The following is a 23,877-nucleotide window of genomic DNA, read 5'->3' as shown; positions in this document are numbered from 1 at the left end:
ACTTTAAGCATAATTCTGTCCCTCCCCTTCTGTATCTGTGAAGCAAATGGGTAGATGTGATCCGGAGGCCAAAGCTGAGCTTCTGGGTGGTTTGTGCTTACCACCTGCTGCTTTCACTTTGGGCTGGGCCCCCGGAGCCATAGTGACTGGCATGTGCCTCTGGTGGGAAGTGGGGCCCTGAGCAGCATCCTTGACTGGTCATGAGCAGGGCCTGCCGGAGATGATTTCATTAGGAGGATAAATTTAGAAATCAATTATAAATGTTCCGTTGTCTTCCTCATGTCTTCTCGTAAAGTGGCTTTTTTTTTTTTTCATAAGCCTACCATTTATTGAGGGCTTGCATCTACGCCTGATGCTGTATTAAGCACTTTGCATGCATTATCTCCATTCAGCTTGAAACAGTCCTCCAGAAGCCGACCCGGAGATGAGGAGGTGAGTGCTAGTACTTTATTTGGGAGGTAGTCCTAGGAAACCCTTGTAGAGGAAGAGAGGCAGGCAGTGAGAGGTGCCAGTGAGGGGAGTATAATTAAGTAGGGGGCTACTGTGGACAACTGGGGCTATGTGTCACCCGAGAGCTGTGGGAGATAGTGTGTAATATACCTTGGATTATCCAAGCTGGCACATTTCCTCTCCTTCTCCCACTGGTCCATTGGCCAGGGGCTACATCTGGTTGAGAGGTGGGGGATGGGTGGAGGTCTTAAAACTGCTGGCATTTCTGGCCTGCCCTGCACAAAGAATAGCATAGTCTCCAGGCTGGGACTGCGGATTCTCATAGAAGAGAGCTCTACTGTCCTGAGTGGGGAACATGAGCACTCAGGAAGATGTGGACAGGGTAAAGACAGCATCAGCTATCATCCAGGCAAATTATACCATTGTTAACCTCATTTCAAAGTTGAGAAACTGGGTTCCAGAAAGAAAAATTATCAAAGATAGGACCAGCTACATAATCTGCATTTTCTAGCACATGATGAAAATGCAGGGCTTCTTGTTAACAATTTCAAGGTGGGGACAACAGAGTCTTAAGTATGGGGTCCTTCTAAATGCTGGGCCCCAAGTGGTATACCCATGAAGCCAGCCCTTCCCAGTCAAAGATCTCAGAACTGATGAGTGATGCCCCTGGGAACTGCAGTCTGGTGATCTACCTCGTGGTCTTCTAATCCTCTACACTCAATTATACCTGTTTTTTTTTTTTTTTTTTTTTTTGAACTTTTAGTTTTTTTTTTTTTTTTTTTTTATTTTTTATTTTTTTTATTTTTGACAGGCAGAGTGGACAGTGAGAGAGAGAGAGAGAGAAAGGTCTTCCTTTGCCGTTGGTTCACCCTCCAATGGCCGCCGCTGCAGCCGGCGCACCGCGCTGATCCGATGGCAGGAGCCAGGATCCAGGTGCTTTTCCTGGTCTCCCATGGGGTGCAGGGCCCAAGCACCTGGGCCATCCTCCACTGCACTCCCTGGCCATAGCAGAGAGCTGGCCTGGAAGAGGGGCAACCGGGACAGAATCCGGCGCCCCAACCGGGACTAGAACCCGGTGTGCCGGCGCCGCAAGGTGGAGGATTAGCCTATTGAGCTACGGCGCCGGCCTAATTATACCTGTTGATGTCCAAAGTGGATCCTATGGGAAAGGACACTGGGCTTGGTTGAGGTGGGCCACCCCACTTCTTTATAGGCAAATCTCGTTCCTCCTCTGCACCCATTGGCTCTTGTGTAAAAACAAGGTTGTTAATCCTATTGCTCTGGGGAGGGAAGGATTGCTGTCCCTTCAACACTTAGAGAAGAGCCTGGAACCAATGCTGTGCTACACCTGCCTTTCTGTCTTCTGGGTCAGCAAACTAATTTGAGGGTTTTTTTCTTGAGAAAATGCGTGGCCTGCGGCACAGCACATTCTGAAAGGAGTGTTAATTGATCTTAGGGTCAGAAGGTTGGGTCAAAGTCTTCAGACATTGGCCAAGCCTCTCCTCTTCCAACCTCAGTTTTGCTATCCCTGCTGTTGTCTCTTGGGGCCCATCCATCTTGGCTGTCTTATGCTAAATACCCAATCTTGTGGGAATTAGTCAATTAATGCAGCCAGTGGCAGGCAGGGCAGTGAGAGGAATGCCTTAGGGTAAGAAACTGGGAGTTATGTTACAGGGATCTGAATGTTGCCTGTGCCTCTGAGATTCCGTGTGTTCTTCTTCAGTGTCTTCACATTTCTAAGCTAAATACGTGTGTGTATGTGTGCATACACACATACAAATGCACATATATACACCCATGCATAAATTTGTAGATATACAACATGCTATAATAATTGTCTTGAAAGGTAGTTATGAGGATTTTTTTGGAAAATCTGTCTTAAAGGCATGATGGATAATTAATAGTGATCATTGTGATTAGACTTATGACAGGAGATGGGGTAACTTGGAGGTCTTTTTCCAACTGGTTTTCCTCATTAGTTTGGAAAATGTGAAAATATTTTAAAACATTCAACTAAGCTTTCAGTGGCTTAATAAAGCAGGAGTATGCTGCACTAGTCTAGCATTCTTTGGATGGAGATCCTGCCCTTTTTATCCCCTTAGCACCTCTGGCATCCCCTGCGAAGTCTAGCACAGAGAACAGACTCAATGAATGTTATAGGGAAGGAAGGAAGGAAGGACCGATACACGTACAGATGGATGGATGGATGGATGAAAGGAAGGAAGGAAGGAAGGATGATGAGTGGTGCTGCCCCTTAAAATTGCTTCCCTCCTTCTCTAGCTTTCTTCTTCCCACCATTGTCCCATTCTTTCTTTGCTCCTGTGTTCACCCAACCTTCCTGGTTCCTCGTGCCCTTGTCCCTTGTTCAGGTTTGGAGAATGCCTCTACAGTGCAACTCCTGAAGGTACACTTGAACTGAGGGGTCTCTAGAGGCTGGGCAGGAGCACACCGCTACCAGGCTGTGTCTACAGTCCCCTGAGTTTTGAAAGTGCTTGAAGAGAAACACACCTGGGTTCAGATATCACTTCTGCTCCTTACTGACTGTGGTCAGTGCGTTAGCCTAGTGTCTTCACCTCTAGGCACTCAGTTTCTTCTCCATACAGTGCGCCTTCATATCCCTCTTTTGAGAATGTCCTTGGTTTTAACTGAATTTCAGTGTCTGGTGGGGCTGAGCACAGTGTTTGCCTATTAGACAAACATGCGAGCATGAATGTACATTTTTCTGCTTTGGCTTTTCTAGCCTCAGCATTCAGAACACTGGCTGTGACTTCCTGCCGAGGCTTCCTGCACTGTGTGTGGAAAGCAGAGCCCTGTGGGAATGTCCCTGGGCTGCCTGGGGCTTGGCATAAGTGGGCCTCACTCTGCTGTTGTCAGTCTGTCTCTTTCAAGGACACCAGGTTGAGCAGATGACATAGCGAATAGGTGGGGAAATTTTCACATAACAAAATCAGAAAGGATTAAGTAGATGGACAGGTCTGGAACAGAGACTGCTCAGCTCTTCTTTGCTCCATGATGACCTGTCAGTCATATTAGAAAAGAGGAAATAGGTTTTCAGGAGACTGTGGGAGAGGATTTTGTGTTTCTCCTTGAGTACAAAATGAGGCCTCCAGGAAGACAGATCCAGAGATATTCCAGGCTCACAAGGACATTTCCTGATGCCTCTTATGTGTCTTTGTACATGAGGACACAAATGAGGGCTTGGGTGTATACTTGGGTTAAGGGTACCTTGTTGGTAGGCCTGAGCAACATACATGTGTGTGTGTGCTATGAAGGTGGCCATAGGTAGATGTGTGTGAAGAACTAATGCAAACATGTTGGTCTGAGCATTCAATACAGAGCATGCGTGACATAATATGTATGGATGGTGAATCCAGGCAAACACAGTATGTGAGCCCCTCATATGCCTATGGGTGCTGTGTGTTCCACCCTGTGTATACCAGGGGATGCATGTGATGCAAGTAAGGAAGAGAGACATTTGGTAGAATGTATGTATAAGTCTACATACAAAACCTCATATCCTGTTGCACTGGATTCTCTGTTCATACAGAACATATCAGTATGTGCATTTGTGTGGGGGGAGAAAGTGGCCGCCCGTGATCGTGTGTGTCTGTGTATACAGGGAGATATGAATGCTTTCCTGGCCGTGCATGGGTGCATCCGTTCATGAGGAAGTACCTGTGACTAGGTGTGAGCACATTTATGCTGTGGTGAACTGACACACAAATGTGTACTTACTCGGTTAAGCACATTTGCAAGTGTTTTTAGATTGTGCAAGCACCACTTCCTATGTACCTGTGATTCACCTGGCCTGATGACTCTTACAGGTGATTTATCTGACTTGGTCCTCCTCCCAATGCCAGTAAAGAACCTGGTTCCCTCTGTGATGGGCATACCATCCCATGGTAAGGGCATTCCTCCTGACTTTTGGCAATGTAGTTCTCGTCAGTGTATTCCATATCACATTGTGGACAGGAATTGGGTTATGATAGTAGAAGTTATAACATCAAGTGGCCCTTGAAGGGAAACATTCAGAAGAGATGAAAAGCCTGTAATGGAAGTGCATGGGGTGAGTGGATGGGACACTATGTGAGTGGGCCCCTCTTCTCCCAGTTCCCATTGTGCCACAGAGATGTGATAGATCCAACACAAGTAGACGAGATTCACTGTGTAAACTGTGGAGTGGAAGCCGTGCCGCTATCTGTTCACTGATAGCACAGCACAGCACACTTTCCATAAAGGCAGGGAATAGGCTGAAAGCACCATCTCTCGTAAGTCCTCTGAACAGCCCGTGAAGAGGCCATGCTTTCTCCCATTTTATAGATGAAAAAAGTGAGGTTCTGAAAAGGAGGTGCCTTTCCCAGGAAACAGAGCCAGCAGTGGCAGAGAGAGGCATCTACTTAGCATATAGACAGTCTGTCCTCGGGTGCATGAGGCTGGATTCCCACTGTCCTTATGAATTACTACGTGGTGTGAAGAAACCCCTAGTCCTTTCTATTTTATCTACACTCAGTGGGAAGCTGAGTCTCAGGGAAATGGGGCTCAGGTGAGCCCAGCAAAGAGCTTGGGCAACAGAAGCCTCAGACCCATTTGCTGAGTTGACACTGTTTAGGGAACAAGGTGGGTGTGGTGGGGGAAGTATGACCAGCTGGACTTTATGATTCCTCAGGTTCTATCTCTGAGGGTATTCCATGATATGACCCCAGTGCCCTGAAGAAGACACCGGTCTGATGTGACTCCTATTCTCCAGGAATTTTACAATGCAGAAAAAAAAATCCTGGTGCTTCAGAATAAGTGAGCCCACACATCTATATTGACTGGAGTAAGTGCAGTTACTTGTGCGGTACTGAACAGAGAGTAGCAGGAGCAGCATTCATTGTTGCTAACATTACTGAACACAGACTGATCCCGTGCATTCGACACTTATGGATCAGTTCTTATCCAGCCATAGGAATGTCAGGAGGGGGAAAGGAGGGAATATGTGCACACAGCTGGGGATAGAGCCTTGCAGATAGTCAGCACTTAATAAACGTTAGTCTGTTAGTTTCAGATTGAAAAACTATGTGATACCTGGCAATGCAGTAGACACTGGGACACAGGGAAGCATAAGACAGTCAGGTCCTGCCTTCCTGGCTCCCAACTCCAGTGTGTGCAATGAAAGGGAGATTTTGTGAAGTGATTTCTTCAAGGTTACTCTACTATTAGAGCACCAGAGGTGAAAACCGAGGTGGTAGGTTTCAGATACCAGGCTTGGACCCCATGCTGGATTGGGGAGCTAGAGTTGTGTTTTTTTTTTTTTTTTTTTTTCAAGAAAAAGAAGGCAAGGGGTGTTTTTAACAAAAAGTGAAGGGTTTTCAGCCTTTCCTGTTGAGCTCTTTGGCTTCAGTTTTCCAGACATCTTTCCAACAGGTTGGCTGGTATTCATCATAGCCATACCATCTGCCCAGAGAACACTATAGTCAAAGTTTTCCATTTACTTCTTCCAGTGACCTGCTGGAGAAGTCAGGAGAGAAGTCACTCCCCCAGCTGACAGGTGAGATGACTCAGGCCCGGGGATGCAAATGCTTCAGTATGGCCACAGAAGGAGCATCAGAGTCACCTTTTCTCAGTGCAGGCTGGGCATTGTGGGAACAGTGTTCTGTAATTGCACCTGGGGAGAAGAGTCTGGCATTTAAAGATAATAAGGCTTCATCCAGGCGACATGCTTAGCACAGTGATGAAGTCCCCTCTTGAAAGGGACAACCACATCCTATAATGGGGTACGTGGGTTTGAGTTCCTCCTCCACTCTCCATTCTAGCTTCCTACTAATGCAGACTGTGGGAGGCAGCAGGTGATGGCACAAGTGCTTGAGTCTGTACTACCCAGTTGGGAGACCCAGACTGAATTCCTGTGCTTCTGACTTTGGCCTGGCCCAGCGCTGGCTGCTGTAGGCATTTGGGAGTGAACCAGTGGATGTTAAAACTTTCTCTATGTCTATGTCTCTGTCTCTGCCTTTCAAATACATAGTTTTTTTTTTTTTTTTTTTTTTAAAGTGTCAGGGCCAGCATTGTGGTGTTAACAGGTTAAGCCGCCACCTGCAAAACTGATGTCTCATATGGGCTCTGGTTTGAGTCCCAGATGCTCCAGTTCTGATCCAGCTCCAGGCTAATGTTTTTGGGAGAGCAGCAGCAAATGGCCCAAGTCCTTGAGTCCCTTCACTCATATGGGAGACCTGGATGAAGCTCCTGGTGCCTGGCTTTGTCTTGGCCTACCCTTAACTGTTGTCAGCATTTGAGGAGTGAACCAGAGGATGGAAGGCTTCTCTCTCTTTAACTCTGACTTTCAAAATAAATGAATCAATCTTAAAAAACAAGGTGTCCCAGCACTGGTCACAGGATTTGTTATTCCTGACCCTGTCCAGAAAGGTGTCATTTGCTGTCTGTCAGGCACGGACTGACCTAGTAGGGGCAGAACATTGAATAGCCTGAATCTCATTCTGCTCTGATGCAGTGAGAAATTCAAAAAGGTCATTCCCTTCTCCCCACCCTCAGCCTGGTATCCTCTGATTGTCCCTTCCCTGCCACAGGGCACTGTCTGTGGCGGATCTAAATTGGACTGAATGGTATGGAATTGCAAGTCAAAAGGGTCTTGCAATCATTCTGCTGACGGCCCCAGGGCTCTGTGCTCCAGCCCTGCGTTATAAATAAGGATAATGGAGTAGAGGCTGAATTACAATCAAGGCTGCTATGAACAAACTGAGCAGGCATGGAGCTTATTTAGGGAATAGAGAAGCAGATTATGTTCCTGAAGCAGTGCAGTTGGAGCCAATCAATACCCACTCACTCCCTCAAATCAGGGCCACGAAGACTTTGATTAGGTGGGGAGGCTGAGGAAAATATGGGAGGATCCTGGTTAGGGGACCTTTTCAATCTCAGTTTATTCTGTGCTGCACATGGCTATTGAGCTCTGGCTCTGAGTTAAGTGTTGAGGTGGAGGCAGGTGGTGAGGGCGATGAGGCCTTTAGTTGTAAGAAGCTTGGAGGCTTGGGGACCTGGGGGTAGGTGAGGTGTGAAATAACTAAAGCAATGATTACCGTGGAGTGTGATCAGCAGAGCAGTAAAAGGACACCCAATCCAGCCTGGAGTGGAGCCAGGCTTCATAAAGGAGCAGACATCTGAATTGTTGCAGTTAGATACTGCTGCATAACAAAAACCCCAGAATTTAGTGACTCTGGTTAGTATTTTAGCTCATGTTTATAAGGGCTGGCAATTTAAGCTGAGCTCAGCTGGGAAGTACTTCTAGTGGTCTCGGCTGATCTCAGTGTCCAGAGGTTGGCTGGCTTCAGGTGTGCTGACCGCTGGATGACCCAGATGGCCTCTGTCACACGCCTGGTGGAGAGCAGCAGGCTTTGTCTTATCACGCAGCAAGCTAGCCCAGACGTCTTCACAGAGCACCTTCAGGGCTCCCAAGAGCAGCAAGGAAGGACAAGCCCTGGCACATAAACACTTTTCAAGTCTCTGCATCTGTCATTTTTGCCATTTGTCTCATTGGCCAAAGGAAATCTTGCAGCCCACTCAGATACCAAGGGAGGAGAAACACTCTCCTCTTGAGAGAAGAATGTGCAATGTCAAATGCCATGGTTCAGGTGTAAGGAGGAGGTGCAGTTTTTGACTGTTTCTATGGTATACTTATAGTTTACTTATGAAGATTATGAGCTAGGCAGACATAACAAGAATAAAAAGAGCCTAGATGGAGAAAATAATGTGACCAGGAGCACAGACTGTGAGCATAAAGGCAGGAGAGCAAGGATGGAGGGAGATTGGCAAGGCACAGGAGTGCTGTCTTGTCATGCTCAGGCCATATCAAATGCCATTTGATCCAGATTTTTGCTGTTTTGATAGATGCTATAGGGAGCTATAAAGTAGAAGTAGGGTGAATATAGGGGATGAATGGAACTGGATTTGCCTAGGTAGAGGGCCTTTCACCTGGCCCTTTGTATGTCTGGTTTCAGTCTAAGTAACTTTTCTGTCCTCTGTACCTCAGTATTCCTGTTTATGAAAATTGGAATTGGGCACCTCACCATATCGTCCTCTTGACTTGGGCTTCTGTTTTATTTTGTGTCAGCCTATATTGATCAAGCTCCCACTGTTTTGAAAAATGCTCAGTTCCCCAAAGAAAGACAGAGGAGGTTAATAGTGATTCCTTACCCAGAAGAATCTTAAGACCCAGCAAAGGCAATGAGAATTAGGGGTGAGTGAGATTAGTGAATCAGTGAAAGGAGTGGAGCTCTTCCAGGGGAGTTTGGAGCTCATGGATGGAAAGGGTGTTTAGGGCTGGTCACTTAAGTGAGGTTGCAGAGGGTCAGTAGCATCACTATATGCAGAAGAGACCAGGGCATTCCAGGTAGGTGATACAGTGGGAACAAGCACTGGGTGGTAGGGATGCGGTTTGGGGAAGTTGGACTGTATGACATGGTTTCTATAGGCAATGGATTTAGGGTACAGACTGAACCAGGGAAAAGTTCTTCATGGAAAGCTATTTATCCACATCCAGCCTCTCTGCTTTCTGCAAGTAGCCAGTGGAGTCAGCAACAGGTGCCCACTCTCCTAGTCTTTGGCTACTAGTTTCTACAGGCTTCATTGTCTCTCCTTCACCTTCCACACTGCACGGTGATAAAGTCCCCTGCTTTATCACAGCTTCCTGCCTCTGATGTTGGGCTCATGCCTGTGACACTCAGAAGCTAATCCCCTGGGCAGGGGTGAGGGGTTGGGGATTGACCAGTAAGACCATCAGCAGGGTCATATGGAGGGGCAGCTCAAGCCCGGGCATTGTTAAGTGATTTTATCACCACTTGCCCTCTGTGCTTCTGTGTCAGCTTCAGGAGTCAGGGAGGTGCTGCTGTTCCTGACAGAGAGACAGAATGCTGGGTCAAGAGCCTGTGTGACTTAAGGCAAGTTGATGCTCTTCTCTGGTCCTCATTATTCATCTCAGCAAAACATTGACAAGATCATGAATCCCCATCCCCTTACATTGTTTTCTTCTGTGGTCTTTGTGAGTCTAGGTTGTTGTCCTAGGGTTGACTTTAAAAAGAGTGGGGGACCATTGAGGACTGAGTCATGGACTCAGTCATGGACTCAGAGAATTTCCAAGTGTTAGGGAGTTTATGTCGTGACCTTTGACTCTTTTTCCTTGATATCTGTGTTGTCACACATACCCCCATTGTCAACAAAGCAACGTGAGCCTTTTTGCCTTGACAGTGGTAAGAAGAAAGAGAAAACCGAGAAGACAAAACTGACGTGACTATCCATAGGATAATGCTGTCCTACACTTCTTCAAACATGCTCTCTCCTTTAACTCTCACATGAGTCCTTAGAGACAAGCTGTATGATTCCCATTTTCCCACACGAGGCAAGTGAGGTTCAGAGACATGAATGTAGGAGATGGATGTAACTGGATGTTCCTAGTCAGAGGTACCTCATTAAGGTCAATCTAATGACATATGGGAGGGAACATAGCACTCTTAAAAACCCACTACCTGGGGCCAGCACTATGGCACAGTGGGTTAAAGCCCTGGCCTGAAGCTTCAGCATCCCATATGCAAGCCAGTTCTAGTCCTGGCTGCTACTCTTCCAATCCAGCTTTCTGCTATGGCCTGGGATAGCAGTGGAGGATGGCCCAAGTCCTTGGGCCCCTGCACCTGTGTGGGGAACCTGGAAGAAGCTCCTGGCTCCTGGCTTTGGATCAGTGCAGCTCAGGCCATTGTGGCCATCTGGGGGAGTGAACCAGATGATGGAAGACCTCTCTCTCTGTCTCTACCTCTCTTTGTAACTCTTTCAAATAAATAAAATAAATCTTAAAAAAAACCCACTCCCTGTCCATGTCACCAACTATAAGGCAGAATGATGCTTCTACCTCTCTCCCAGGTGATATTTGCAGAGGGAGCAACCCTTAGCGCCTAGCAGTGGCTTGGTAGTGATGCCATGTGTATGCAGAGCATCTGAGTGACCTGGAGGAGTTCCTGTGCTGGTGCCCATCATATCACACCCCCAGCATGAACTTGTCCCTTGATCACCTTACCCAATGGTAGAAATTCCATTTTTTTCCAGCGTGGATTGCATATTGGTGAGAACACTGATTTGGACTTAGGAAACTAGGGCTTAACTTCATGTTCTGTGACTTCCAGGATGAAAGATCTTGGGAGGATCTACTCCCTTTTTGGAATCTCAGACATATCAGCTGAAAAACATGTTTCTATCTGCCTTACCTATTATGTGTGTGGGTTTCCTTTGGGTCTAAATGAGGCAATGCAGGGAGGCAAAGTATATAAGTAGGTAGTGGCAAATGTCAGTACCTGGCCCTGTTCATTGAATATCCTCTTTTTATTGTGGGGAAGGAAGAATGGAAGAAAACCTCACTTTTGGGAAGGAGAGAGAGAGGGAAAAAGAGAATATGAATATATGAATTAGCAAACTCATGAACACCCAGACAAACAATCTAAGAGGCATAGCAAAGCTCAAAGGCAAAGCAAGACCACACAGAAAAGCACACAGCAAGGAGGAGGGAGGAAGATGATTTGAGAGAGAATAACGAGGAGTAATGAGAATCAATTCCATCAGCCCTCCATCTACTTTCAAATCTAATCTCAAACGATGTGCTTTTCTCCCTTGCCAATATCTCTTAATTCTTCTTTCCCATCCCTTATTTAACTGGATATAACTGTATTATTTATCTCTGCTGTGTGGCTTGGGAAAACAGCTTGGTATAAAAGATGCAGTTCCCAAAGGAGGTGGAAATGGGCAACTGGAGTCAGAGGCAGAGATGAGTGCTGACAGCTGGGGGTGAGGAAGGTGGGGTCTGAGGGACTCCTGGGACACTTTTCTTTAACTGCTGCTGCAGAACCTTGACTGTGACATAGCCCCTACCACCTCTCTACCTTCTGTGTCCCCAAGTCACCTCCCCGCCCCCAAACCCAGTGCACTACTGGCATTGTCCTGCAGGCGTAGAACCTGGCCTGCCGTGAGGATCTCTGAGAATTCTGAAATGTCCAGGTTGTAGACTCTGCTTGCTTGCCTTGTCCACACCGCTGATCCACAAGGAGCATCCACTGACCTCATGCAGTGTTTTCCTTATATGCTTTGCATCCTCTTTTGTGGCCGCTACCACACCGTCATCAGCTTCATTGATTTTCCCTTTTCTGCTTTGTAGATGGTGATTTTCTTGAGGACAGGAAACTCAGGAAGTGTTCACTGAGTGATGCAGTTTTTCAACATATAGGTACTGAGTGCCTCTTGCATGCTAAATACTGAGGATACAGTGATCTAGGTAGACACAATCTTCTATTATGAATGAATGATTCCTTGGGTGGATGAATGAAAGAACTGAAACAAGGGGGCATGCTGCTACTTATGTGGAGTGAAGAAAATCAGATATAAACTGGAAAGTCTAATAGGGCATGAAAATGTGTCTCTTCCACCAGACTATCTTCAGGACCTAGCACTGTGCCAGGCACATTTTAGATGTACTTTATAGTGAGTATCTTCTTGAGTGATGATGGTAACTATGGCATTTGCTTTTGAGACTAACTGCAGAACCTTGCAGATTTTATATGCCTGATTTTCTCTTAATTCTACATTATATGTGATATAAGAAGGGCAGGTTGTGACCCCCATTTTACAAATAAAATCATAGAGGTGCTCTGATCTGTCCTCAGGTAAACCAGTCAGTTAGTAGAGGAATCACATAAATTTAACCATGTAATAAAAGTTCAGTGCTCTTTTCACTAACTGAGACCATTATATTAGGTCAGAAAGATAGAGATACATCAGTCACTCACCCACCCACCCACCCATCAAACAATTCATCCTGTCATTGTAATTCATGGCTTGTAGAGTGTTTCATTAACCTCTGAACCTGGACCTGACTTGATTGCATACAGGAGCCTCAAGTAGGACCTGGTTCTTACTTTTTTTTGTAGGAGGTAGTCCATGGGCAAGAGATGATTAGCCCTTTATTTTTCCCCAAGTCTCTGTTTCCTGTATAATGATGAAGCTCTGCTGTTTGTACCAGCTTCCTCCCCCCTCTTTGTGCATTGCAACCCTTTTGCCTTTGTGCCATTTCTTCATCTGAGTGCCTGTGGCACATGGCGTTTGTTGAAATCTTGCCCATCCTTTAAGATTCCTCCATGAAAACATTTTGGATCCAGCCAGATGTCATCTCCTCTCCTCTAAGCTCCCTACTTTGATTTGCAGTTATTTATAGCATGCCTTTCTCAGCCCCTTGGACTGAGCTCCCGGGGACAGAGTCCCTCAATGACAGATTTCAGAAAAGGTTGGTTGACTAAATGAATCTTTGAAGTGAATGTGAATTTATATCTGCTACAGAGTAATTTACAGTCAATGCAGAAAATGTAGAGAAACATGAATCACAGCATGATTAACATCACCTCTGATCCTACCATTTCATGAGGACCATTCTTGATGTTCCCTTGTGTTTCTTTCCTGAATCATAAGAAGTCTATTTTCTATATAAATAGGCTCTTTCTCTTCATGAAAACGTAACTTCCTTCCAAGTTAAAATTCTCTTTTTCTTCGTTTGCATTCTCAAGTGCCTAAACTTGGGCCAGATGTTAGATAAATTTCAGTAGAGTTGCTGTATGGAAATCAAACCATCACTGACTGAGTTGCCATTTTTTCTCTCTGTCTTCTGGGGACATCCATCTGTATTTAGGTATGGGTGTGACTGAGCTCAACTTATAAAACATTGTCAGAGCCCCTGTTCTGTCACTCGTCACTGCGGCAGGCACTAGGCTGTACAAATGACTGTAATATATTCCTTCTATCCAGTAAGGAAATTAACTGTATAAAGAGACCATATACATGTGTGTATATACACAGGGGTAAAACTTGATGCTATGGGTAACTTTAGAATGCTTAAGTATCAAGACCATCCTAAGAATTTGTTTTATTTAGTTCTAAAAGTAACTATTTGCTTCTCTGCCTTTTGGCTAAGATCAAGTGTAGTATCTGGCCTGCGCCAAGGCTCAATAGGCTAATCCTCCACCTTGTGGCACCGGCCCTCTGCTTTGGCCCGGGAGTGCAGTGGAGGATGGCCCAAGTCCTTGGGCCCTGCACCCGCATGGGAGATCAGGAGAAGCACCTGGCTCCTGGCTTCGAATCAGCACGATGCACCGGCTGCAGTGCACTGGCCACGGCGGCCACTGGAGGGTGAACCAATAGCGAAAAAGAAGACCTTTCTCTCTCTCTCTCACTGTCTACTCTGCCTGTCAAAAATAAAAAAATAAAAAAGAAAAAAAATAAGATCAAGTGTAGTATCTAAAAGCAACTCTATGAGGTGTGAGCTATTATTGTCCTCATTGGTAGATGGGGGAACTGAGACACAAAGATAATATTTGTCCAAAGAAACACAGATTGAACACAGGGGAGCTAAGATTCAAAGGCAAGTATTGGTCTCTCCTCCTGGACTCTTACACAGCATGGAGTGTTTCCTCTTTGCAGAAACAGAGTTGTGACAGCAGGGAGTGGGGTTGGATGGGGACTCAGAGAAAGCATTTTTGAAAAGTTGCATTGGGGTGTAGTATAGTGTATGTGGTAAATTATATAAATACCTGGTCAGATTTATGTGAGAACAAAAAAAGGAATGAAAAAGAAATAAGACTGGGGTGTGGTGGGGGGAATGTAGGTGCCAGCTCATGAAATTAAGGCTCCATCCCGAGGGATGTTGGGAATAACTGGAGGAGTTTGAGCAAAGGAATGACATAGTCAGAATTATGTTAGAAATGACATCCTGGTAGCCATCTGCTGGCTGGCTGGCTGTAAGGAAGGGAGTCTGGATGTGGGTTTCCAGGTGAGGGCCTCACTGGACATTCTCCATTCGCTCCTGAGAGCCACTCTGCACCCTCTTCCATCCTCACGTACTCCATTCAAGGCTGACCTTCAGGATTTGCTTCACTAAAGTACCATTGGGTTTTCAGTGGAAGTCAGCTCATGTGAGATACCTGGAAGGAGAGTGCGCTGAGGCAGATTGCTTCTTTGTGCCTTTCGTAGAGCCATTCATGAGCAGTGGCTGGGTTATTCTGCTGAAGGCTGCAGCTCCTACCTGGCAGCCGTATGGTAGCTCTTCCCTACAGGTGTGGATCTTTCAAGATTTGCAACCCCCTCTCCAACTGCTGCTTTGTCCTGCAGGTCTAGGTGGTGACAGTTCCTCACTGCTGCTGAGCTTGAGGTACTTGATCACCCATTACTGCTTTTCCTTCCTTTTGTCCAAGCGTTTGCAGATGACCCCTTCATTAACCACTTCTCACGTTCTCACTGAGTGTGTCACGTCTTTTCTGATGAGCTTGACTTCCGCAGAACCACTTGCAAAAGAGATGGCAAAGTTTGCGTTAATTAACACTTGTAGCGATTTAAAAGCGGATATATATTTGAGATCATTTGCCAGGCCCATTCAACAGCACCTGCTCCGTGATGCATGCCCATGAATGCAGGAGCAGCTAGGGCCAGGGTGGTAGAAGTCAACCTCACTGCTGCTCCCAACCTTTCCTGCCTGTACAGTGAGTTCATCTCATACCGGCAAGGCAAACACCATTTACAAACTCATTGGAAGCTCTCTTTGGGTTTCTGTGCATAATCTGCTAGAGGGTCAGCTGGTGCTGTGGAATCTGAAGGCGGGTTACTTAGTCACTTGGGAGATGTTACCAAGATGGTTGGTGATCAGAAGAGCTGCTTATTTTCATAATGACCTTCAGGAACTAAATAAAAATACAATGAATGCCATAGATTAGGAAGAACAAGCCAATTAAAAGCACAACTTGCCTTCGGGATTTTTTTATTTCTTTGCCAGGAGCCTGAAAGGCACCCGTGGCTGCTGAGGCAGGATGGTTGTCTACCCAGAATTACAGATGAAGGCTGATCCTCTTGCTTGGCTTTCACTGGGTGGTTGAGGGGATTTGAGCCTGTTGAATATTTCAGGATTTGCAGCCCACGGCGGGGGGGAGAACAGAGAAAGGTGAAAAGGCAATCCCTGTGTTTCTTTATGATTCCAATATAAAGCCAAGCTCTCTCGAGTGGGAGGGAGGCAGGCACTGGAGTCAGCCTACCGCCGCAAGGCATGGCGTACCAATTCTCCCACTTTAATATCTGCTGTTTCATTTTATATTCATCATGTCAGCATAATCTGCCTTTATGGGAATCGTCTTGGTTCCCAACCAAATGCGTTTAGTCCCCCTTTTGCTTTAAGTTTGATTGTAATATGACTTGAAGACTTCAATGAAATGTTTATATGGAAGGACTAGGGGAAGAGAAAAGAGAAAATGCAATTGGAAAATCAATCAGCAGGGATTTCAAGAGCTAGTTTTGGTCATGCTACTATTTCTTTGACCCGTTTTTAATGGACGCAGGACTGGCTCTCTGATCAAGTGTACTCTGCTGATTCCCTACTACATGCTGAGTAAGATATACATAGTATTACAAGCATTCAAAGCTCTTAATGCCAAGCCTGACCTGTGCTTCCAGCCTGACATTCCTCTGTACTTGCACATGTACCTGCGGCCTCCTGCCTAAGATGCTCAGCCGATCACTGCCTCCTTCTGCTCTCTGGGGAGCATCAGTGGGTTCATCCTCTGCAGTGTTCAGGGTACCACATTTATATAGTTCTTGGTCTGCAAGCTAGGAGGGACTTTTCTCACCTCCGACTCCCCAGTAGGTCTTTACTTCTTTTTTCTTTATTTTTCTGATGAGACCTAACACTCCTTGAATTCTCCTTTTTATGACTTCAACCGTCTTATTCAGGATATGTGTAAGTACCTGTGCCTGTATATACATGCATTATAGCAATTCCATAATTATTTATTGAGCACCTATTATGTGCCAAGCATTTTCCAGAGATGTGAGATGACAGGAAATAAGACACGTGAGGTCTCTGCTTCCCTGGAGAGGCTGATAATAAACTAAAGGTTCAAGTAAGTACATAAGAGAAATTTCCAATAGTGATAAGTACTATGGAAAGTTTTTGTGAGGGGTGTAATAGAGATTGGTTGTGTGTGGAGAGGAGTACTCTAACTTGAGTGTCCAGGCTTAGCCTCTCTACACTGCTGTTGTTTGAACTGAGAGCCAAACACTGAGTAGCAGCCAGCTTTGCAAGCTCTGGGAGGAGAGCTCCAGGAATACTGGGCAGAAAGTACTTATACCCTGAGACAAGAGGGAAGCTGGCCTGTTCAAGGAACAGTTGTAAGTCCTACAGTGTTAGAGCTTGTGATGAAGTTGTCATGAGAAGAGAGTGCACACGTTGCAGTTTCCCAGGCACGGTGAATGCAGTGTGTGCATGTGTATGGGGTGGGGGGCTTAAAATGGTGGGGTGTGGGGCAGTGGGCAGGAAATAGCTTCTACTGTTGGAGGACCTTGAGCTTTGTTAAGGCAATGGTGTGCTCACTTTACTTCATGTCTTCCTGGAAGTGAGTATGTCTTTGATAAAGTATGTTGAATGAAAAAACACATGCATGAATAAGTTAATGAATGTGTACCACAGTGAGTGAATGAATGATCAAGGGTTTCTGCTTCTACAAAAGCAGTTTTCTCTTTGAGGTCTTGGGCCCTCTGCCTCAACAGCAGTTCTTTTTCTTTGTAATAGAGTAAGTCCAGAGCTATTCTCTGTGATTCAATATTTACTGTGTTTCACACACTGTTATTATCATTTAACGTTCACTGTCTGCTGACTGTGCACTCATCGCCGCAGCAAACAAAGAGCTCAATCTAGTTTTTGGTTCATGGGCTAATTTTGTCAAGGAAAAGGAGTCATTGTAAGTGCAACTGGCGTAGTAGAAATTGCATGGACTGGAAATCCACTGGGTCTGGCTAAGTGCAAATTCACCAGTGACCTTGAGCAAGTCAGTGACCTTTCTGATGCCTCTATTTCACTCCTGAGCATGGGAAGGGAAAACCTTTTCATGGTATCATTTCAGACACAGGCTGATAAGGGCTCCAGGAGAAAGGAGCTCAGATTTCCACAGATATCCCTCTGCTCTCTCTGCTTCCATCTATCCCAGGCTGTGTCAGCCAGATGTGGCTTTCTTCTGGTGCCCTTCCAGGGACTCCTGCCCAGCCAGCAGCACATGGACCCTCTCTCTTCAGCTGCTGAATTAGGTGCCACTGTTTCCAATGGTGACTCTCATCCCTGGGCTCCCTGGGCCTTGATGCACTGGGAAGGAACCTCGGGAAGTGCTGAGTGAGGCCATTTACCATATTTCAACCTTGCCTTGGCCCAGATGGATAGATGCCAGAGAAGATTCTTTTACGGGTTCATGTGCTCATTTTGGGAGTAGGACTGGTGGAAGAGCAGATCACCCTAGCTCAAGAGAAAGAAGAGGTGCTGGGAATAGATCCAGCCACCCCCCCCCCCCCCCCGGACTTTGGCACCCATGCTATAAGAGTTGATGGGGCGGACACTGTGGCCCAGTGGATTAAGCCGTGAGCTGCAGAACTGGCATCCCGTATGGGCACTGTTTTGAGTCCTGGATGCTCTGCTTCCAATCCAGCTTTCTGCTAATGTGCTTAGGAAAGCAGCAGAAGATGGTCCAAGTCTTTGGGCCCCTGTACCCCTGTAGGAGACCCAGAGGGAGCTCCTGGCTCTGGGCTTCAGCCTGGCACAGCCTTAGTTATTCTGGCCAGTTAGGGAGTGAAACAGTGGATGGAAGATCAATTTATTTTCTTTCTTTCTTTCTTTCTTTCTTTCTTTCTTTCTTTCTTTCTTTCTTTCTTTCTTTCTTTCTTTCTTTCTTTCTTCTCTGTCTCTCTCTCTCTCTCCTTTTTCTCTCTAAAATTCTGAATTTCAAATGAATAAATAAATCTTCAAAAAAAAGAGTTAATGAACTCTTGTGATGGTCTCCAGACCTGTTCAACTCTTCAAGCCACAGTGAAAGCCTTAGCATGGAATCATTGGGATTCATAACTCACCATGTTCTGGTCACTTTACTTCTTACTTGAAATGATGTGAGAATCCCTGGGGCATTTAGAGGGGAGAGTTTAGTGCTGTGAGATAACTTGCACAGTGCCAGGATTGCTTTGGCTTCTGGTTTAGAATAGACAGAAGGGGCAATGATGAAAGGCGACAGCTGAGTTAAGAAGCCCTGGCAGTAAAACCAGCAGGAGAGGACGGGGCCTTGGCTCAGGTGGCCAAAGTAGAGGAGCTGAGAAGGGTGGCTTTTGAAGCATTTCTTGATGCACTGGATGAGGGGGCAGAAAGCAAGCAGTCAAAGGTGTCTCAAGGCTGTTTCCAGAACTGTTGTTGAAGGGCAAATTAGATCTGTTCCTGTTAATAATAATGATAATGATGATAAATCAATAACTAACTTAAAAATTCATAGTTAATGTTTTTCTTAGTGTGTGTTAAATGCCTGATGCTTTTCCCCTGAGGGTTTTTGCTTGTGAACTTCAAGGAGTTAGAGTTTATTGGGAATGGATGATACAAGAATAATTTACTAGAATTTGGTGAGCAGATATCACCTCATTTCTTCAAGGTGACTTTTTTCCCTTCATTGTCACCAGATGTGATGGGGCTTCAGTGGACTTGAGTTGAGCTGATTGGGTAAGTAGAAGTGCAGCTTGTCTATCAGTTTTCCTCAAGTGCATGTGTCAATACACACAAGGTCTTAGGGACTATAGGAATGCCATCTCCAGCTCTGTGTCCCAGGAAGGAAGTGTAAAGTTCCAAGCTTCAGACATGATAAAGGCTACTTTGTTGATGGACACCATTAAGACTACATGTCTTATATGGAAATTCACTTGAGTGCAGATTTTATCATTGTCTAATAACCCAACTCCTTCCCCTTTGATTCATAAGATGCACTGAAAACCTTGTCCTAAGACTTTTTTTTTAAATATTTGTTTGAAGGAGGGGGAAAAAGGGAGGGACAGGGAGAGAGAATTTCTCACTTGCTGGTTCATTTCTTAAATGCATGCAACATCAGGGGCTAGGCCAGGCTGAAGCCAGGAGCCTGGTCTACCTCTACTATATGGGTAGCAGACACCCAACTACGTTAGCTTTCATCTTCTGTCTCTTGCAGTGTGTATCAGCAGGAAGTTGGAGGCAGCAGTAGGAGTGGTACCAGGTCTTAAACTCAGCAACTCTGAAATGAGATGTGAGCATCCCAACTGCATTTAACTGCCTTGTCAAATGCTCATCCCATAGCAACATACTCTTTTATTAGAGGGGAGGCACTGTGAAAGATTGATCTAAGTGTAGTGATGCCATTGGTACTTTTGCCACCACCCTTCTTAAATACAAAGAGTCCATGTTTTTGTGATAATATTGAAAAGATGTACTTTTTAAATAATAATGTTTTGAGTATTTGTTTCATCTACTTGAAAGGCACAATGACAGAAAAAGGGACAGATCTTCCATTCTCTGGCTAACTCACCAAATGCTGACATAGCCAGGGCTGGGCCAGGCTAAAGCAAGAAGCCCCAAACTCCATCTGGGTGATGGGGTCCCAAGCACATAATCCATCATGAAGCATTAGCAAGAAGCTGGATCAGAAGCAGAGTAACCAGTATTTGCACTGGCATAGCAATATGGGATGCATGCATTGCAAGCCACAGTGCCTTCCCTTCAGATGATAATCTAAAAATTATCTACAGAGGCAAGCCTTAGGAACTTGACTATAAAGTCCTAACTTCTCTCTAGTTATAGGAGAACAATGGATTGGGGCTTTTTAAGTATTTTAAAACCATGGAAACCTTTGTGCCAATATTCTCTTACTTGGGATTGCGTTTTATATGCTACAAAATCTGAAGCATCTGTCATTAAAGCAAGAGAAATAGGCTCAGAACGGCCCACTCATCAAGCTCCTTCCCATGCAGGATGATCCTGAGGTACGCTGGCTGAGCCGGAAGCTGTCTTGGAACTTTCTAGCTCTGTGGTTCTGCAATAAGTACTTCCAGCTTCATTTGTGGAAACTTGTGTCTCTGAAATCCTATTCCCCTCCCAGATTTCTTCGTTTCATCATCTTCCAGTTTCATAGGAATAGGAAGTGCAGTCATGCTTTTGCTTAGATTCATTCCACTGCTGTTGTAAAATGAATACCTTATTGTACATGATGTTACATTAAAGGGCCCTGGGGACACCTGGCTTCAGATCCTACCTCTGCCACTCCATTACTTGGGGTGAAAATTAGCTACATTTTACTCACCTATGAAAAGAAGTGAGGATCCCTGGTTCTTCGACTTGAGGGAAGGAAGGGTGTCTATCACAGCATAGGTGCTTTGCGATTTCAACTCCCCTTCGGAGCCCTGAAGGTAGGCATGCAGCTCACCGAGCACCTTGGGTCTTATCTTACAGAGATGTCTGGCACAGCGGCGGACATCTCGCTGGTGCACTGGAGACAGCAGTGGCTGGAGAATGGCACCTTGTACTTCCACGTGTCCCTGAGCAGCTCTGGGCAGTTGGCCCGAGCCACCGCCCCCACGCTCCAGGAGCCGTCGGAGATTGTCGAGGAGCAGATGCACATCCTTCACATTTCCGTGATGGTGAGTGTGTGGAGAATGTGACTGGGGCTGGGAGGAGCCAGGTGGAAGATGGAGGGAAGTGGGAGATTGTCAACAGATGGAGAGAACGTGCTGGCAGAATACAAGAGGTTAGAATGATAAACAGAAGGTCAGATAGATCTGTGGTGTCACCTAGACTGATGCATACCTCTCCATCATCTGTCAGCTGTGACAAACTAATTGCACTTCAGAAAGGAAAATAAAGGGTCTCCAACTCCTTGGCCTTTTGGCTGACATCTCTGGGAATAGCTGTTTAACATCTGTCACGTGCTTGGCCTGCTTTGCCAAGGGCTGAGGTTCAGTGCTCCAAAATACAACTGGCCTTTCCGAGAATGACTGAACAAACAAAATTGGAATAAAACCAGAATGGGCTGCCCTTTTCCAAGTGCTGTTAATGTGTCAGATACTTTAAACCTCACAAAAACTGCAGGGAGTCCTCTGGAGATGAGTTGGATGTAGCCAGTGCAGCTGTGTATAGAAGTCCCTCCACTGCCTTCACCTGATAGCCATGCATACCATGGGAGAGGAAAAGGAAACTTACCAAGGTCATAGCTAGTAAGAGACGAAGCTACTCTTGGGTACTTGAACCCATATTTGTGTGGCTACAAGACCTGTACTGTGTTCTGTGTAGCCTGTTGACTTTCAATTTCAGAATTTATTAAGTATCTACCATGTGCCAAGGACTGTGCTGAGTATGTTTTTGAAAGTTACATCATTGTACTCTTGCCAAGAATGTATGAATTCCGACATGTCACCTCCACATTAGAGATGAAGATATTATGAGCACATGGAGATGAAGAGGACTTCCAGCTCTGTTGACCCCATGATATAGAACTCTCTGAGTCTTCTTCCTCTTCTGAGAAGGTTATTGGAATGAAAATCAATTGAGTGGTCATCTAAAAGGGATGCAGGTTCATATTAATGGTTTCTTTAGAAAGCTATAATTAATGGCTTTGCACAGTAGATACAAAAAAAGAAAATGAATCCAGTATGTAAAGTACAGAGTCTAATGGGCTTAGGAAGAGATCTAGTAATAGCAACACTTGACATCCCCAAAAGGCTCTATTGTCCTCAAAGCCGTTGTTACGTTATTTTCTCTTTTCCTCCTTTAGCACAGCTCTGCCAACTGCTTGGGAGTTGTCAATGGTGTCCCCAAATATTTATGGGAAAGTCACAGCTGAGAGGTGAGGTGATTGGTAGAAGGTCACTCACCCAAGTAAATTTCCCTCTCACCACTTCATTTCCTCCTCATATTCAATAATCAGAAATATGTATTGAGATTCTACAAGGGAATCAACATTTGGTGTTAGTAGCTTTTCCTTGCCTGTCTTCAACTACCATTGCGCATTAGATGTTCTGATTAGGGCTGAATTAAGAACTTAGAAGATATATTTTTTTTTCTTTTTGGAAAAACACACATACTCCGGCAAGAGAGCAGCGTTCGTTAATTTTGGACCAAATGCATGCTAATCACGTGGAGGAACAAATCAAAGCCTTTGTGTTATTCATGGAATGAGTGTGGTAGACTTTTTCCATGTATATATTTAGCAAACGATGCAGCCACATGTCAAACAAGCGGTTGCCTGCATGCTGACTTTGGGGTGCAAATTGGTAAGAAGTATCTGCGGGTGTTTGCTGAGTTCCTCATGGGGTTTGGGGCACGGGGCACCACCTGATGCTGGGAAGGGCAGGGAGGTTGCGGCTGCTTGAGTTCTTCTAGTGTTTGAGAATGAGGCTCAGTTTTGATTAATATTTAGTAGCTGTTTTTTTCATAGTGGCACAGCTTTTATGTGCATACATCTTTCCTGTAACCCAATAGCCTAGGTAGTATTATCTTAATTATAAATGAGCCTGAAATGTGCCTTTTGCTGCCAATCCCAGAGTTAGTTACACTAAATCAGAAACTGTGTCTCCAGGATCATAAGTTCCCCTGAGCAAGCTCAGCTTGGGAAGAATAAGTCATTAGCACCTAGATGTTCTAAAATTCCCTTAATTCAGGATTTGGCTGGCAGAGTAGAAAACACCGAAACTGACATATGCCCTACCCTTGAGTGACTATCTGTTCTCTACCACTTCCTTCCCCTTTTCAGGATTCCATAATCTGGATCTTTTGCATCCTATCCTACCCACGGGGTACATAGTTATGTCCAGGAGACCCTGAACCCTAAGATATCCATTGGGGGAAGCCGAGTCTCTCTGAGGTGGAACATACCTCCAAGGAAACTGTACCGTGTAGCTGGAGGGAGATGAGGAGTTTCTAAGGAGTCTGAAGCCTGGCAGCACGGTGTGAAGTCCCTCTGCTTCCTAACTCTCTGGGTCATTCTGGGCAAATTCCTCAACCCTTCTCTGCTTTGTGTTTGTCATCTGTAAAAAAATGAGCTATACTAATACATCTCATGTAGATACATCAAGCCCTTGAATAAAGGATCATGGCATATAAGAACATTTGATTTTTATTTCAATTGAAAAATTTGAGATGTGATGATTTATTATAACTTTCTTTTTCACAGATGGATAAACTGAGGTCCATGACAGACTAGAACTTGTCCAGAATCCCTCATGTATATTGGTGGGGTTTGGCCTGGTGTTCTGGCCTCTCTGTGTCTAAGATTCTGTCCTTATCTTTATAGCCACAGACATTCCAGCAAGAACAAAAGAGTGCTTGCTTTTCCCTCCTCCAAGCAACTGTGCAAAATAGCATTCAGGAGGGCTGGTATTTATCTTTCCATTTCAGATGAGAAATCTGAGAGCCAGTGGGTTTCACTTGCCTGATGCTACATGGATCATGGACAGGCAGCTCTGGGGCCAGACTTCCCCAGCTCATGGCTCTGACTGTGCTGGATGTTCCATTGTTTTCATCCAGCCAAGTCTCCAAGAAGTTTGGGGGCCAGGGTT

At 45.4% G+C, this 23,877-nt stretch overlaps 1 protein-coding gene and 1 pseudogene across 6 annotated transcripts in view; both read left to right on the top strand.

Moving 5' to 3' along the window:
• The window catches only part of ASTN2 (astrotactin 2), a 1,018,233-nt gene that overhangs the window by 112,873 nt on the left and 881,483 nt on the right, over positions 1-23,877 (top strand). For all 6 annotated transcript variants that reach the window (XM_008273385.3, XM_070066427.2, XM_070066421.2 and 3 more), the window contains exon 2: positions 20,777-20,964. In XM_008273385.3, the coding sequence (XP_008271607.3) occupies positions 20,777-20,964 (188 nt within the window). The remainder of the gene's footprint in view (positions 1-20,776; positions 20,965-23,877) is intronic.
• On the top strand, positions 13,411-13,491 carry LOC127484924 (U2 spliceosomal RNA; annotated as a pseudogene).

This window comes from Oryctolagus cuniculus, chromosome 1 (genome assembly GCF_051225735.1).
Source record: "Oryctolagus cuniculus isolate XC-2025 breed Fujian yellow rabbit chromosome 1, ASM5122573v1, whole genome shotgun sequence".
In the NCBI taxonomy this organism is placed as follows: Eukaryota; Metazoa; Chordata; class Mammalia; order Lagomorpha; family Leporidae; genus Oryctolagus; species Oryctolagus cuniculus.
Note: the sequence above shows the minus strand (reverse complement) of the source record. Positions and strands in the feature narration are given on the sequence as shown.